The 15,820-nt window shown below is 43.2% G+C and overlaps 2 protein-coding genes across 3 annotated transcripts; one reads left to right on the top strand and one right to left on the bottom strand.

The window, feature by feature from the left end:
* The first annotated feature begins 22 nt into the window (after window positions 1-22).
* thoc5 (THO complex 5) lies at window positions 23-7,568 on the top strand. Of its 2 annotated transcripts, none has more exons than XM_028579296.1 (20): window positions 23-160; window positions 451-560; window positions 1,075-1,218; window positions 1,480-1,593; window positions 1,964-2,061; window positions 2,223-2,369; window positions 2,467-2,581; window positions 2,854-2,986; window positions 3,091-3,168; window positions 3,431-3,474; window positions 3,977-4,073; window positions 4,848-4,956; window positions 5,053-5,154; window positions 5,247-5,343; window positions 5,431-5,542; window positions 5,632-5,735; window positions 5,842-5,929; window positions 6,841-6,956; window positions 7,078-7,268; window positions 7,358-7,568. In XM_028579296.1, the coding sequence occupies exons 2-20, from the start codon at window positions 462-464 to the stop codon at window positions 7,419-7,421; spliced, it is 2,052 nt and encodes a 683-aa protein (XP_028435097.1). In that variant the 5' UTR covers window positions 23-160; window positions 451-461; the 3' UTR covers window positions 7,422-7,568. The 2 variants fall into 2 exon arrangements, with proteins under 2 accessions (XP_028435097.1, XP_028435096.1); XM_028579295.1 differs by having other exon boundaries at window positions 3,974-4,073.
* A 2,007-nt stretch (window positions 7,569-9,575) lies between these two features.
* On the bottom strand, window positions 9,576-13,904 carry LOC114555453 (neurofilament medium polypeptide). The gene is made up of 4 exons (XM_028577847.1): window positions 13,154-13,904; window positions 11,549-11,748; window positions 11,314-11,438; window positions 9,576-11,207 (listed from the first exon to the last, which is right to left on the bottom strand). The coding sequence occupies exons 1-4, from the start codon at window positions 13,902-13,904 to the stop codon at window positions 9,977-9,979; spliced, it is 2,307 nt and encodes a 768-aa protein (XP_028433648.1). The 3' UTR covers window positions 9,576-9,976.
* Between the last annotated feature and the right edge of the window lie 1,916 nt (window positions 13,905-15,820).

Here is a 15,820-nt window from a genome sequence, read left to right as displayed (position 1 = left end):
GTGTAGCTGCTGATTCCTCTTTTGGCTCTATTTTGTTTTTTGGCACAGCAGAGCTTCCGTTCGTCTTCGGCGCTTTGCGGTTGAGGGTTAAACAAAGTATCCTGTGCATGTGCATTTGCGCACGATTTAAGGATTCCAGGTGTTTTTGTGCACCAAGAAGGTATGTGGTAATTTATAGATATCATATCAAACTTAAAATACATTGTGTCTATTTGGTATCTATGATTGGAAACTTGCCTTTATGAGCCGAAAGGCTAAGGGCTGTTAGCCAAAAAGCTAGCTAACTAACTAGTTAGCCATCACAGAGCAACAGTGCTAGCTAGCACTAGCTAGCCTGCTAATAGAGAAATGTTGTTGGCACGTAAAGTTACTGTAACTTACGTCAAAAGGTTTACTCTGCTTATCTCAATTGTGTTGTATTCAGCCTAAATATTTCCCATCTTTATCTAGCCACCCCCCCCATGTCGTCGGACGCCCTGAAGAAGCGAAAGTCTAAGGTTCTCCGCAGTGAAGGAGGAACCCCAGAGATGAAGCGAGGTCGCGGGGAAGGGGACCAGCAGGTAACGTTAACGTCAGGACACCACCGAGTGGGCCCGGTTGACGGGAATGGAGGGTCCGCAGTGTGCTGCAGTATGTAGGGAGATGTCCACACAGACCTAATTACTTTATCCACTCTAGCGAATTGAAGAGTTACGTTTTGCACATCTTTCACGAAATATCTATGTATCTATTTTAAGGATTGGGATAAAGGTCCTCGTGTGATTGAAACACAAGACCCTTGGTGATAAATGAACCTTGAATACAAATACTAGGTTGGATGTACATCCACTATTTCTAAGCACTATATTGTTACCAACCAGGTGATACATTAGGATAGTATATGAGTTATCAAAATTGAAGTTTATGTTAAGTTCAGAGTTTTTAAATTCGGGACCTGAATTAACTCACCACTTCTTTGACCACAAGTCTGAGTCCCTGCTAGTTGGGTTATATTGGATTCAGGACTCTGACTTTTTGTTTTTATATATATGATATACTGTTCACATTGATTTAGATTTTTTTGTAATTTTCCAGGATATGCGTGTTTATAGTGAGGAAGTGGAGCTGGACAGCAGGGACCCTGAGCAGGACTTCCTGCAGTACAAAGAGTCATGCGAGAGTTTGGCCACACTCATGAGTGAGATCCAGGAGCTGAAAGCAAATGGAGCCAAGGAGGGGGTAAACATCATTCAGATTTCTTACAGACTCACTGACTTCATAGTCCGTAATAATGTTGTCCCGTTACAGACTAGTTAAAGTGTTGTGCTGGTTTGTCACTGACTGTAGAAATAAGTACATTCCTCCATAGCAGGAACGTTATACATACGGTTTGTGGTATTGGTAAATCTAATACATCACAATATGGTATATATCATCCTAGACAAAGTTTATTCTGTGTCTTTACTACAATAATTAATAACTAGTTGTGTCCGTTCTCAGTGTGCTGAGGTCGAGCAGAGACGTATGCAGAGCTGCATCCACTTCATGAATCTGAAAAAACTCAATCGTCTGGCTCACATGCGACTAAAGAGAGGCAGAGACCAGACACACGAGGTAAGTCGCACACAATTCTGAAATGCTATCCAACTTTCATGACATATTAAAAGAAATACCAGCTTAGGTTAAGCTCACTCGATTCCATTCATTCGCTAGTGCTATCTCAGCTCCTTTTTGTGCTGATCAGGAAAGGCAAGTTAAACACCAAGCACTTTGTTTCTACTTTTAACACCTAACTGCAGTAGCTGCCACTGTCAGCAAACATAGCTTACACACCCTCGGTTTTGTTTATATTTGAAAAGTTATCGATCCAGATTTGGATCCTGCGCATTGATCTTTGATCTTATTGAATCCTGGTTCTGATTCTTGACATATTGTTTGGCGTGTATTGTTTGTAAACCAACCGTAACCACCTTTTTTCATTCAGGCAAAGCAGAGGGTGGATGTGCTGCACCTTCAGTTACAGAACCTGCTGTATGAAGTTATGCATCTTCAGAAGGAGATCAGCAAGTGTTTGGAGTTCAAGTTAGTACATAATATATTGTTTAACTGGACCAGCTTTTACTTTGAACATACTTGAGACCAAGTCCACTAAATCCACAGTTATACATTATTATATACAAGAACAAGTTTAGTTTAAGAAATGTTTAAAAAATGCTGAGTTAACATACCTTTACCTGATCCAGGTCTAAGCATGAGGAGATAGACTTGGTGTCTGAGGAAGCGTTTTACCAGGAGGCGCCACAGGAAATTTCCAGGCCTCACATCACAAAAAATGATCCCCACCAGCTCACACTGGCACGACTGGACTGGGAGCTTGAACAGAGGAAGAGGTAAGCAAACTTGCACAGAGCATAGTGCATTAGTAGCATTCTGTGGTAAAAAAAACAGACCATAGAGCAGCTGTTAAAAGTTTGTGCTTGGACATAGGTTGGCAGAAGAATACAAGGAGTCCCTGGCCACAAAAGAGAAGATCCATAAGAGCATCGAGGTGAAGAAGGAACATCTGACAAGCTTGCAGCCAGGACTCAATGCCATCATGCAGGTATAGCAACTGATTGCGTGCCCTATTGTAAAGGTTTTGAGCTTTGATATGACAACACTTTTGTTTCACTCGCAGCAGCTTAAAGCATTGATATTGAAAGTGTTGAAAAATGTGTTCATTTATTATTTATATAGACTGTTTTATTTATTATATTCTTTTTTTCTTCATTCATTGAGGTGAAGGTCCTAACTGCTGTACCACCAATGGACACCATGTATGTATAGATCCTCTGAATGATAATATGCTGATGTATGCTCTCTCTTCTTTCATAGGCCTCTCTCCCGGTGCAGGAGTATCTGTCCATGCCTTTTGAGCAGGCTCAGATACAGACAGAGGTTGCCCGCCACCTGCCTCCACCTCTCTATGTCCTGTTTGTTCAAGCCAATGCCTATGGCCAGGCCTGTGGTCAGTAGTCATTAGAGAATATCCTATGTTTCAAGACCAAGTCGAGTTTTTCTTTATGGGATGTAAGCCCTGGTTGTCAATGATTTCTTTTGTTTCCATGTCAGACAAGAACCTGAGTGTCTCAATAAGTGGTGATGTGGATGAGGCCAAGGCCCTGTCCAAACCTCCAGAAGATTCCCAGGGTACAAACACTGCTTTACATGCCTGCGATCACACATACAACATCTGCACATATAATAATACACATAATAATGATGATGATGATGATGATAATGATAATAATAATAATTTATACTTTATTAATCCCGCAAGGGAAATTACAAATCACACAAACCCTTTGCTTTGTTGTGCAGTTCATCATCTGTTGTGTTAATATTTCAAGATGTTGAAAGATGTCAGAGATGTATCTCCAACAAAACTATTTTGTGTTCTGGTTTCATCTAGATGATGAGAGTGACTCAGATGCAGAGGAGGAGCAAGAGAAAACGGTGAGTCTCAGGCCTGGTTTTACTCCCAACACACACACACTCTTTGTGTTCAATGTTTTGTTAATATACTCGTCTTTGCAACGGACACACATACTGTCACTGAAGCCCCAGCTGTCCCACGTTGTGGTCTGATGGGTTTGGGTGCGGCAGCTGTTGATTTTCTTAATTACCGATTTGTTGATAAATGTTTTGTATTTTGTTGCCACCTCTGGCATATTTGCACATGACGGCTCATCTGAAACAACCCTCTTATTTTTCAGTCTTTTACTACTTCCAGTCCTTCTTTTGAAATGCTACCTCCTCCCTTTGTCTGTAACAGTAGAGGGCTGAAATGCTAGAGATGCTAAGTCACTATCATGTTTCTCCTGGAAGCAGCTGGAAAAGCTAGAATGGATACAAATCGTTTTTCTAATTTATTTGATATGCCGCAATGTCAAACATGCATTTTGTCTTGCTTTTTTTCTTTTCTTCTCTTGTTTCAATTGCTTTTTATTGACAGAAGAGAAGAAGGCCAACTACAGGTGGCCAGCTGGATGAAAAAAGACGTGAGATGCTGAAAAGGCACCCTCTGTCTCTCTGCTTAGACCTCAAGTGTAAAGGTAACTCATTCTACATTCTTCATGACTTCAGATTTTAGTGTCTGTGCCTTTTGTACCTTCCCTCTCAACACCGCACGGTTAAGCCTGAGTACTTACAGGTAATCTGTAATGTATCCATAGCTATACTGTTTATTGTGGTAACTCTATATCTACCTGATAGTAAGTGAAAGTGTGAGCGTGACCCAGTCTGCTATGATGTCATGACACCACTTGACCCTTGTGTTCCCTCTGCTGGCAATGAAAGGAATGGTGACAGATTATAGAGAGATCTGCATTGCAGACGTTACTCTACCGAAAGGGGGAGGAGGGAGAGAGGTGAGAGAGCATTGTGCAGCATTGTGGTTCTGCAGCACCTCCAACATGCTGTAAGCATATTTTCTCATCACCAGACTTCTCTCTAACCTCTGCTTGTATTTCTAATTGCCTTCCCTCTCCCCAGTTGTCTTCACTGCTGCCAGCTCCGGCAGTCAGTTTACTGCAGTAAAAGCAAAAATTGAGCAGCATAGGTGTCAGTGAATGACAGTGTCACTGAGTTCACTGTGACTGCAGAGAGTGGTGTGTGTGAAAGATGACCATTAGTATAGTAGGTATCCCCTGAGTGCTGCTAGCTGCCGTCGTGACCACACCCTGTTATTGCTCTCTAATGCGCTGCAGTGTAAAGTAAACCCTGGGGGACATTCACTGGGAAGGTGAATGAAAAGAGGGAGGTAGAGAGAGTATTGAGTTAGTAATGGGTTAGCTCATCACCATGTGTTATCCATCATGTCTCCACAGATGGCAGCATCCTCCATCTCTTCTTCTACTACCTGATGAATCTCAACATTATAACCGTCAAGACCAAGGTCTCCACCTCCACAGACCTCAACTCAGCCATCAGTGCAGGGTGTGTGTTGTGTGTGTGTGTGTGTGTGTGTGCTTAAGCATCCCTCTACCTCTCTGTGTCCTTGAAAGGAAAGTCTAATGATGTCTTCTTTTGCAGGGACCTGCTGAAATCGGACACTCTACTCAGCTGTCTCTACGCCAGCGACCAGGGACGAGAAACGCCCAATCCAGCTAATCGCTACCAGTTTGATAAAGTCGGGTGAGGATGTCAAGTAATTAAAGGAAATGAGAAACTGTGTCGCGAATCACACCATTGAATTTCATTATTATTAACCCATGATTTCCTTTTAGGATTGTTTCCTTTGCTGACTATTTGGAGGAGCTGGGCCATCCCTACATGTGGGTTCAGAGTCTAGGAGGACTACATTTTCCCAGAGATCCTTCAGAGGTGCGTGTTGAAATCAAGTATTATCCCAGTTGAGCACAGTTCCTGTGTTATGGTCTCATCATGCTGGTATATGCTCATGTTTTCCAGAGTGTGCATGTGGGCAGTTCTTTGAGTGCCAGCCACATGGAGACCACCATGAAGCTGCTGAGGGGACGACTCCAGTCTCGCTTGGCTTTGCACAAACAGTTTGCCTCTTTAGGTACATTATATGTTAACGACCATACATCAAATACTGCTGAAGAAGCGATAGGACATTTTGACTGAGATTGTTTGTTCTCCTGTCCTCAGAGCACAGCATCATCCCAGTCTCCAGTGAGTGTCAGCACCTCTTTCCTGCCAAGATCCTCTCCCGTTTAACTCGCTGGACCACTACCACTCAGCAGGAGTACATGGTATACACATATAAAGACATTTATACAAATATTTTGTTTTAAAAAAAAAAAGAAAATCCACCTCTTGTAGCACATGTCTCACTGTGATATTACTTTTTCTTGTTAGGATCTGCCATATACTCGACATGTGACTGATGCCGGGATGGCAAAGGAGACTGATATGTACTTCATGGCTGTGGTGGAAAGGGGCACAGGTAAAATGATAGATGATGATGGATAGGGCTGGGCGACTGAACTCGAATGTGTAGTTTAAAAATGAAAATCGATTTTCTCCTTAACATCCGCTGACGCTCCCCTCTGGGCTCCCGTAGCGCCGAATGGGCTCAGCCTTCACCCTGTGTGTTTACCTTAGAGATACACAAACAACACGGCAGCGGCAGGGACTAACGTGTGTGTGTGTGTGTGTGTGTGTGTGTGTGTGTGTGTGTGTGTGTGTGTGTGTGTGTGTGCGCGTGCGCTGCTTACTGCTTACTGATCCGTAATCTCCGCCGAAATGACCGGCAGCTTGCGGTGCTCTGTGTGGCTCAACACATCTACTAAATGCCGCTGATATGACCGAGCTGTGACGGAGGTCTGTAGCGGCTTAAACAACTAGCAATCGGCGCTCTGTAGCACTGAGCTCCTCTTTGACGTTTGTTGTCCCCGCTAGTTACTACGAAGGAGCTTGCTACAGGTATGCTACATTCAAGAGACCATGGGATCTTAATGTACGTTACTCAGCAACAGGTGAAAATAGGGGCAAGGTTGCACAATAGCGTTAAAATGATTTGAACTTGATGAGGAACGAGAAGTGAATTTACCTGTATGTGTGAAAACAGCTTTATCTCACGCATCCGTTTTGTTGTTGTTGAATATGTAGCCACGTGTGTGTGTATGAGTCAAAAAACAAAATAAAGTTAAAACTTGTTTTGAACAATTTATTTGTCATCTGCAGATTGATTTTAAGTAGGGGGAGAAATAATCGATTTAAATCGGGTTTTTTAAATCTGGGATTTTATTTTTAGGCCATATCGCCCAGCCCTAATGATAGAATTGGCCAATATTGATAACTTAGATTTTTCTTTGTTTCTTATAACCCACCTGCTTCGATCGTTTTCTTCCTCAGCTCATCTCCAGGCCGCTGTTGTGCTGAATCCCCGTTACCCAGAAATCCCTCCTCTCTTCTCACTCTCTCTCAGCTGGAAGGGAGAGCGCAGTGGACGCACTGATGACAACCTCAGAGTATGAGCTTTTTCCAATATTGATCACTTGTGTTCCATTAACTTGTGCTCTGTTGTTGCATAAGCTCATTTGACATCTAGGTATTTAAGACTTTAACGGACTCATCTTTTTCTTTTTTTAGGCTATGGAGAGTGAGGTCAATGTGTTCAAAAAGGAACTACAGGGGCCACGTCCAGGACACCAGCTCCTGACCAATCAAATTTCACGCCTGTGTGTCTGCCTGGATGTGTATTTGGAGACAGAAGGACAAGATGACAGCGTGGAGGGACCACGAGAGTTTCCCAGAGAAAAGATGTGCCTGCGCACTGTCAGGTACACGGTCACAAGAAGCCACTAGTGGTCAAACACTTTTGTATCTGAAAAGATTTACTGTATCTCTGACATCTCACTTTCTTTCTCAGGGGTCCAAATCGTCTGAAGCCATTCAAGTACAACCACCCTCAGGGCTTCTTCACTCACCGCTAGATTTGTCCATATGATTCTCACTGCTGTACTTTACAACTCAATTCCCTAAAGCTTACCTTTGTGGCTCTTTGACACACAAAGTATCTCTTTTTAAAAGTATTTTTACCTGTTTAAAAATAAAAGAAAACACCATGTTATTTTCTTGAATGAGTGTGCATTTGCTCTATTTAAGGCTCTGTTGCATCTGTTGTTTGTTTTGCACTCCATATTTCTCCGTTTTATCCCTCTGCCTTCCTCTCCACCCTCACCTCTCTCTGTGCGGCTCTATTTATAGGCAGTTCTTGAGCTAGCTGATTATTATGCCACTGGGGTTCAGTGCTACAGCAAGCTGAGTCATTTCCCCAGAGAATTGTGTCCATAGAATGATTTTTGGTGTATTGTATAGTCAACAGCTGGCCTTCGACCTTTCATTTTTCATCCTTGATGCTTTAATGGAAGGTTGTTATTCAGGATACTGATGCCAATTCCATCAAGGATTACTCTCATTTTATGATGAGCTAGGAGCAGAAGTATTTGACAAAAATATCACTGTTTTCTTGCACATGGGAGTGCAAATCCAGCAGCATTTAACCAAATCCAGACATTAATGCCTTGTAGATTTATAGATATATGTAATTAGAAGTAGAAGACAAGGCCTCTGGTGCTGATTTACTATTTAAAATGTGAGTGTGTACTGCAATCTGGGACTTCTACTTGTACCGTTCTCAAGATACAAAAAGACTAACTTTAGCTATTCAGGGTCAAATTTACTTTTGTGAAAAGAAACGTTGTTTGGTTCTTTAAGGGCAAAATAACTACTATAAATAACTAATTGGAGGAACTCAAAATTATCAGTAAATGGCACAAACAAACTGAAACCTTGGCAGAAGTGAATAATTAAGGAAAACAGTAAGACTGAGTTCTAATAAGGTAGTGATATTCAAATGCAGTGACAAGAAAAAGAAACTCTTAACTTCCACCTGATGTATTTTATAATGCGTTTGTTGATCCCATTAGTACAAAGTCATCTTTCAGATGCAAAGAGATTGGATGTTAATGAAACACTGAAATCCTGCCAGGAAAGATATCTTTCCGGTGTCAGAAATGTATAAAAAAAAGATGAATGGTTTTTGTAGCCAGCTGCTGCACTCACATTAGTAAATCCTATTAAAAATATAGCTACACCTTTTCTGTGAAAGATTGTAGAAATCTATGAATAGCTCACACAGTACTTTAAGTCATGACCAACTATGACAGGATTTGTATTTCCTCATTTTATGTTTTTTATTTTTTTATTTTATTTGATTAGGACAGTGCACATTAATCAACATTTCTGTAAATTCGCCAGTGTTAGCCAGTCCCCAAATTTTCAACTGTAGTCCTAGTTACATGCATGTCTTTATGTCATTAATTTGGTATGGTTTAAAAAGTGGTCATCTTAAGCCTATACGTGATACTCAACCTATTACATAATTGAGTGATATTTATGGAAATTATCATACATACATACATATGTATGTATGTGTGTATGTATATATATATATATATATATATATATATATATATATATAGTAATGGATTACAAAATCACTGCTTCAGTTTGTGAACTTATCTCTGCAGTTATCAGTGTAAGCAAGCAGCACTGCTCCTGATTTATACATGAGCCTGGTCTCTGGGACTCGAGTAAGGGTGCAGTTACTGCTGTGGGTGGGTACAGCTTCCCCCCCTCCTTATCCGCAGTGCAGTGCAGTTACTTGCAGCATTTCCCTTTCAGGCCTCACACCTTGCATGATAACTCTTGACACTTCTCCTTCATAAATCCTCACTTGAGGTCAATGTGCTATTGATTTTTTTTTTGCAAATTAAGAAATCTCCCAAAAGCATTTTGTGTTTGATTTTTCATTCTTTATTTATCTGTTTTATATTGCATATTCTCAGCAGTTTATACATAACACATAGTCATCATTGTCCTAGCATTGCAGACCAAAAAAGTGAGACAGTGCAGTTCACCATCAGGAGAAACTGCATTAAACAAGCAAAATTCAAGTCTTTCTTACTGATGTATCTGTAAATATAATATATATATATATATATATATATATATATATATATATATTATAGACATTTGTATATCCTTAAATATATGTTTTTATATTCAATATCTGTCACAATCTTTAGCTTGACATTATTTTGAAATATCTACCCTTGAAGGCTTGTGTAGGTACAGCAGGCCCCTGCGGTCCCCGTCAGCGGGATTCAGTTTAAATGCACTTGTTATTTATTAAGGGCAGTTATCACATTCAGATAAGGAGTTTAGAGCATTCTGCATTCACTACAGTCATACATCAGAAGCATCAGGGGTATGTAATGGCCATACTTGGGGAGCAGGGGGTTATTTGCTACAGAAATCACTATTGCTTACATACCATCACCTGCTTTGCTTTGGACATTAAAGCGCCCATCTGAACAGCTGGGTGCATCCAGCCCCTTTCTCCTGCTCTTTACCCTGCCTTCCTTCATAGTTCTTTGGCATCTCCACCTCCTCTCGTCGTGCCTTGAATCACAGGTTATCCGTCTTACTTCTTGGCCTTCTCCTCCTTGCTCTCCTTTGACTCGGTGCCTGAAGATTTCTCCGCCTTCCCTCCATCCTTCACCTCTTTACTCTCTTCTTTACTAGTGTCCTTTTCCGCCTCTGGCTTCTTCTCGTCTTTCTTGCTCTCTGTTTTCTGGGGTTCGGCTTTAGGTGCGGACTTCTCCTCTGGCTTCTTCTCCTCTGGCTTCTTCTCCTCTGGCTTCTTCTCCTCTGGCTTCTTGCCCTCTGTTTTCTCAGGCTCTGCTTTAGGAGCAGGCTTTGCCTCGGGCTCGGCCTTCTCTGATTTAGGAGCCGAGGGTTTCTCCTCCTTGGCAGGGGGAGCGCTCTCTTTAGGCTCAGACTTGGGGGCAGGTTTATCCTCTGCGGGTTTGCTGGGAGCAGCAGGTTTCGAAGCGCCATCCGTCTTTGTAGCTTCATCTGCCTTGCTTTCTTTCTTCAAATCAGGTTTGTCTGCCTTCTCTGGCTCTGTCTCCTTGGGCTCTTGCTTCTTCTCTTCCTTCACGGGTTGTTCTTTCTCCTTCTTTTCCTCCTTGACAGGCTTCTCCTCTTTTATCTCCTCTTTTGGGGTGTCTTTGGCGGTGGCAGGCTTGGCCTTCTCTTTTTCTGGAGACTGTGGTTCAGGGGTCTTGGGACGAGGAGATTTAGATTCAGGAGATTTGGGTGAAACAAGTGACTTTGAATCATCTCCTGCAGGCGACTTAGCGGGTGATTTGGGCATCGGGGATTTGGCTGGTGGTGATTTAGATTCTGGGGATTTTTGTGGGGATTTAGATTCTGGGGATTTGACCGCAGGAGATTTAGGCTCAGGGGATGCAGCCTTTTCTGGAGATTTGGACTTCTCTTCTTCCTCACCTGCCTCCTCTTCCTCTCCCTTCTCCTCATCCTTCTCCTCCTCATCCTTGTCCTCCTCTCCCTTTGCTTCCTCCTCCTTTTCTTCTTCTCCCTCTCCTTCCTCCTCCTTATCTTCTCCTTCCTCACCTTCTTCCTCCCCTTCTTTGGTTTCCTCATTGCCTTCTTTCTCTCCTTCCTCTTCCTCCTCATCTGCCTCCTCTGTCACCTCAGTCACCTGGGTCTCATCGGTCTGTTCCTCCACGATGACGGTATCTGAGATCTCCTCTCCTTTCACTTTGAAGTGGGAAGAGATTCTGCTCTCCAGGTAAGAGTACGAACCTCCTCCTGACACAAAGCGATTCTCCTCTCCCTCCAGTAACTTCCTGTTTTAAAGACAAAGACACACTGTCAGTGAACATGTCAATAACCTTGGCCATTAAGAAGCCAAATAATCAATTTAATCATGTTTAGTTTTTAACCCTGACCAACCTATAAGCAGCAATCTCAATATCTAAAGCCATCTTCACATTCAGCAGCTCCTGATATTCTTTCAGCTGGCTGGCCATCTCCCATTTGGTGGATTTCAGCTCATTGTCCAGCTGATTGATGGCCTCCTGCAAAAATAAAATGTGCAGCATGACAAATATTATGGTATGGAACAGAGATGTGAAATTAATGTGGGTTTCCCTGTGGGATGAGTGTGATTCTTGTGTTGATTTCCTGCCTGTAGTGAGTTGAGTTCATCGTGATGTCTGTCTTCACTCTCCATACGCTGCCTCTCAAGTGAGTCCTTGGTTCCCCGAAGAGTCTCCAGCTCGATGGTGCGGCTCTGGAGCTGACGGCGGTAGTCTGCGATCTCGTCCTGGCTTCCACGAATTGCATCCTGGTTGGACCTAGCAGCTTCAGACAGACGCTCCATACGCACTGCAGAAATAGCATACAAAATGATGTATTTGATTTAGGAATCACATTTGCTGTGTCATACCATTGACCGGCTCATGTCCAAAAACAGTTTGAGTGACCTGCTAAAGTACAGATAAGTTATACATTCTTCTTCAGTCCATAGGCATGCATTGTGGTTTTTTTATCTTGGTACTGAGACATTTGACCTGTCTTGAGAGTCTCTACTGGGGACCTGAATAACCTTGGCAGTGGCTATCTGTCAGTCAGTAGTCTGACTCAGCTCCCTCCCTCCTCCAAGCATGAATGAGCCACAGTGCTGCAGTCAGCTGGACACCACCACGGGAAGGCCATTTTGTGCGCATCTTTCACTGGTTATATAAAGTCAGCATGTAATTTTGCAGCAAGGGTCAGTCTATAGGTCGTTCTGTGACATGCAGTTCAAATAAAACCCATCTTGGCTTTTAAAGTTGGCAATTGTGTATTTGTACAGTACCACGAAATGTGAGAAGCCTGTGTGCATATGGGTGTTGCCTCTACTTGCAGTATGATTGTGAAGAGGCTTGTCACAGGGTTTCATCCATGTCTATCCATCATATCTACATGTAAAGCTTACTTCCATGTCTTTGGTAAACTCCAATCACGACATCAGAGTGATGAAGCATTATTTGTCTTGTTCAGGGCAAGAGACACACACAGACACACACACACAGCGCACATGGGGTGAAAGAAGTAACACACCCACTGTTACCCACAGTGAGAGTGCAAATGAGTCATAGTCTCTCTGTGTGCCATCTCACTCCTGCAGTGCTTGCCTTAAGTAAAAAATGATTCGTCTGCGGCAGCGATGCCCACAAACGCACCATTTACAAACTGGAGGTCACATTTTTTAAATTTTGATCTTTGTGCATTTGTTCGTGATATCTGCCTTGACGTAGCGTACCTAATTTGCCTGCAATCGGTTATTAAACGTCCTCTCTTTAGTGTAATAAGTTTGCGATCTGGTTGGTTGGTGGGATAAAGGGGGACCTAGGCAGAATCTGTTAATCTGCAAGGTTTTAGAAGTCAGCATGCTTTGTCTAATAGTTTCAGTGTTGATGGTCTGATAACAAAAAGTAAGTGACCCTTATGATACTGCAAACTCATTCACCTTAATCCAGTTTATGCATCACAATAGTATTTGTTTAAAACATATAATTTATAACTTATAAGCTTGTTTGGGCTGGGCATAATTTGTATGCATGGCAAAATAATAAAATGAGTCATTCGTCGATTCATAGTGCTGCAATTAGGCTACAGGCTAATTCAAACGTTACTTTACTTCAGCACCACGGACAGAGAACAAACACTATGCTGCACACTGAAAAGCGCACGCGGAAGTTTCTATGTGATTTAAAAACTCAAAGTTTTTTTTTCTTTTTCTACTCACCTTTGAACCATTCCTCCGCGTGCGTTGAGCTCTTGGATGCGTGACCGTCCAGCTGCGCGCGGATCTCTCTCAGGGCGCCGGTGACGTCCGCCTTGAGCGTGTCCCGCATGTCGAAGCTTACCTGCGCGCCATGAATCTGATCGAGGAGTTCAGCCACTTCTTCCTCGTGGTTCTTCTTCAGGAAAACGGCCTCTTCCTCCAGGGAACGGAGCTTCTTGTCCAGCTCCATACGCGCCAGCCGGCACTCCTCAGCATACTTTTTCATGGCGCGCGCGGCAGCCTCCAACTCATCCCGGTTCCGCGCCTCATCCTCCAGTCTGACCCGCAGGTGCTGGATGTCCTCCTCCAGGTGATCGTGCTCCAGAGCTGCGCGGGCCTTCTCCCCGGTCAGCTGCTGCAGGAGACCCTTCAGGTCGCCCAGCTCTCGTTCGTAGTGCTCCCCAACCGAGGTGCGCCCGGCCTGGCTCTGCCGCAGAGCTGCCGCTTCCGCCTCCAAGTTGCGGTTGTGCATCTCAAGGTTGCGCACTTTGTCGATGTAGCCGGCGAACCGGTCGTTCAGGGTCTGCAGAATCTCCTTCTCGTTCCTCCGTGTCATGTCGCCGTTGAAGGTCTCCAAGCTGTCCACGGAGGATGGCTGGCTGTAGGTGAGGCGGCGGCGCTGGGAGTGAAAGCCGCTGGAGGACACGGACGCAGGCCGAGCCTTGCGGTACGAGGTCGGGCCAAAGAGATGGTGCTCTACCGTGTAACTCATGTTGGCTGGGCCGGATGAGAACTGACTGCAGCAGGAGCGGGAGCGCTGGGCTTATATAGGAGGGAGGGAAAACTCACTCGTCAGCACCAGGACACACGTTTAAAGAGATATCTGTTCTTCAGAGATGTACTGCTTGCGCAGGAATATATTCACCCTAATCAGTGTAGCACCTTGTGGATGAGTTGTATTTTACTTAAGGTGTTAATGAGGTGTATTTTATCAAAGCAACACACCTAAATATTGGTTTTATAGAATGTAAATTGTCAAGCATCACTTTTCACTTTCTATCTTAAGGCTTTTTGTGCATAAAAAATCTTGGCAGTGTATAGTGTTAAATAATTAGGACATGATTAATTTTAGGCCTATTTGCAACTGCCATTGGCTCTTTATAAGAAGCCATGATACATTACTACTTTTGCACGGTTTTACACTTTGGAAGACATATTCATATTTTAGGTGTGCTGTGGCTAAAGTCTGTGCACTGATTGTGTGGATGTGCAGTGTGTTCTGCTGATGCTCTGTAGCTGTACTGCTGCAGTGTGAGTTTGCAGATCCATGACAACCCCCTGGGACTCAACTCAAGTGCTGCACACACACACACACACACACACACACACACACGCACACACATGCACGCACAGGTTTGTTTCTCCCCTTATACAGTACTTCAAACATTACTTTTCATCTCTTAATTTCTTCTTTTTTGTTGCTGAATAAAAAAGTATCTTTACGTGTATGCATGTGGTTGCAGGCCAAACATGACATGTGACAGCACTGACATAAAAACCCCAAACAGAAGCATTATAGTGCATGCACATCAGGCTGTGCACTGAGCTAAGATGATACCGCACTCGCACAAAACCAATCTGAGCTTCCTCTGCTGATCTAAAGGGATGTCTGCTCTGAGAAGAGGACCGGTTCTGAGGAGCACATATTGATTACTCAAACTCCGGGTGAGTGAGTTTACACTGCATGCCTTAAAGGAGCAGGGACAACTGTGTATATGCCTTTCCCTTGAGATGAATCTTGAAGAATAGATGGTTCAGCACACATTAATTTCTCTGTATCAGCCATCCTTCGTCCCTGTGAACATGTGTGTTGTCAGCCCAATGACACCCAGGACTGTGTGATAGCCAAGGCTCTTAGCCTGTCCTCCAGCAACCATGTCTGCTGAAGGTCCTTACATCTTATTTTTAAAGGTAAAACCCATTACAGTTTATCATGCTTTTTCTCAAATGTTTTGAAATCCATGTTGCAATGTGTTGGTTTGCTATTTGGGAAAACACAGTGAGATGTGTTTTGCACCACAGCTCACATGTTCAGGGAGCTGAGGGCCATGCAGGACAGAAATAACATGCATCACATCCCCTCCCTCCACTAGCTTCATGTTTTATAAATGAGGATAATGGAGCAGAGTAGGCAGAATTCAGTTGTGACGTTACGAGGATCTCAGTATAGCTCATGTTCCTCAATACCTTGTTATTTGAACCAACTAAGCAGCTGAAGTCTACAAGAACAAAAGACTCATAATTTCTCATTCTGTATAGAATATATCTGTTGGAGAAATATTACAAAAATTGACGCGTTTTGGGTTTTATCACTAGTGATGGTTGGTGACTATATTCGTAATCAGAACAGTGTTAAGCCACACACTGGGGAGCTGTTAAATCCAACAAAACAGGCAAATTTCGACTGTTGTTGGGTTTTATCAAATGGAACACAATCTGCACTTGAATGCTGCCATGGGTGGATTTGTCGCACTAACAATTTTTTTTTATAAACCTTTTTTTAATGAAAGTTTGAAGTTTTGCAATGTGAATGACATTGGCAGAGGGACAGCACAAAAGAAGAGGCTCCTGCCATGTTATGACCTTGTCCTTGAAGGGATGGATAGAGAGAGGGGAGACAGAGAGAGA

This window comes from Perca flavescens, chromosome 5 (genome assembly GCF_004354835.1).
Source record: "Perca flavescens isolate YP-PL-M2 chromosome 5, PFLA_1.0, whole genome shotgun sequence".
NCBI classification, from domain to species: Eukaryota; Metazoa; Chordata; class Actinopteri; order Perciformes; family Percidae; genus Perca; species Perca flavescens.
Note: the sequence above shows the minus strand (reverse complement) of the source record. Positions and strands in the feature narration are given on the sequence as shown.

Coding starts and splice junctions, on each gene's coding strand:
- thoc5 (XM_028579295.1), top strand. CDS start 462: ATGTCGTCGGACGCCCTGAAGAAGCGAAAGTCTAAGGTTCTCCGCAGT. Junction 2,062..2,222: donor AGCAAGTGTTTGGAGTTCAA/GTTAGTACATAA, acceptor TACCTGATCCAG/GTCTAAGCATGAGGAGATAG. Junction 5,930..6,840: donor TGTGGTGGAAAGGGGCACAG/GTAAAATGATAG, acceptor TTTCTTCCTCAG/CTCATCTCCAGGCCGCTGTT.
- LOC114555453 (XM_028577847.1), bottom strand. CDS start 13,904: ATGAGTTACACGGTAGAGCACCATCTCTTTGGCCCGACCTCGTACCGC. Junction 11,439..11,548: donor ATGAACTCAACTCACTACAG/GCAGGAAATCAA, acceptor TTATTTTTGCAG/GAGGCCATCAATCAGCTGGA. Junction 11,208..11,313: donor ATTGAGATTGCTGCTTATAG/GTTGGTCAGGGT, acceptor TCTTTAAAACAG/GAAGTTACTGGAGGGAGAGG.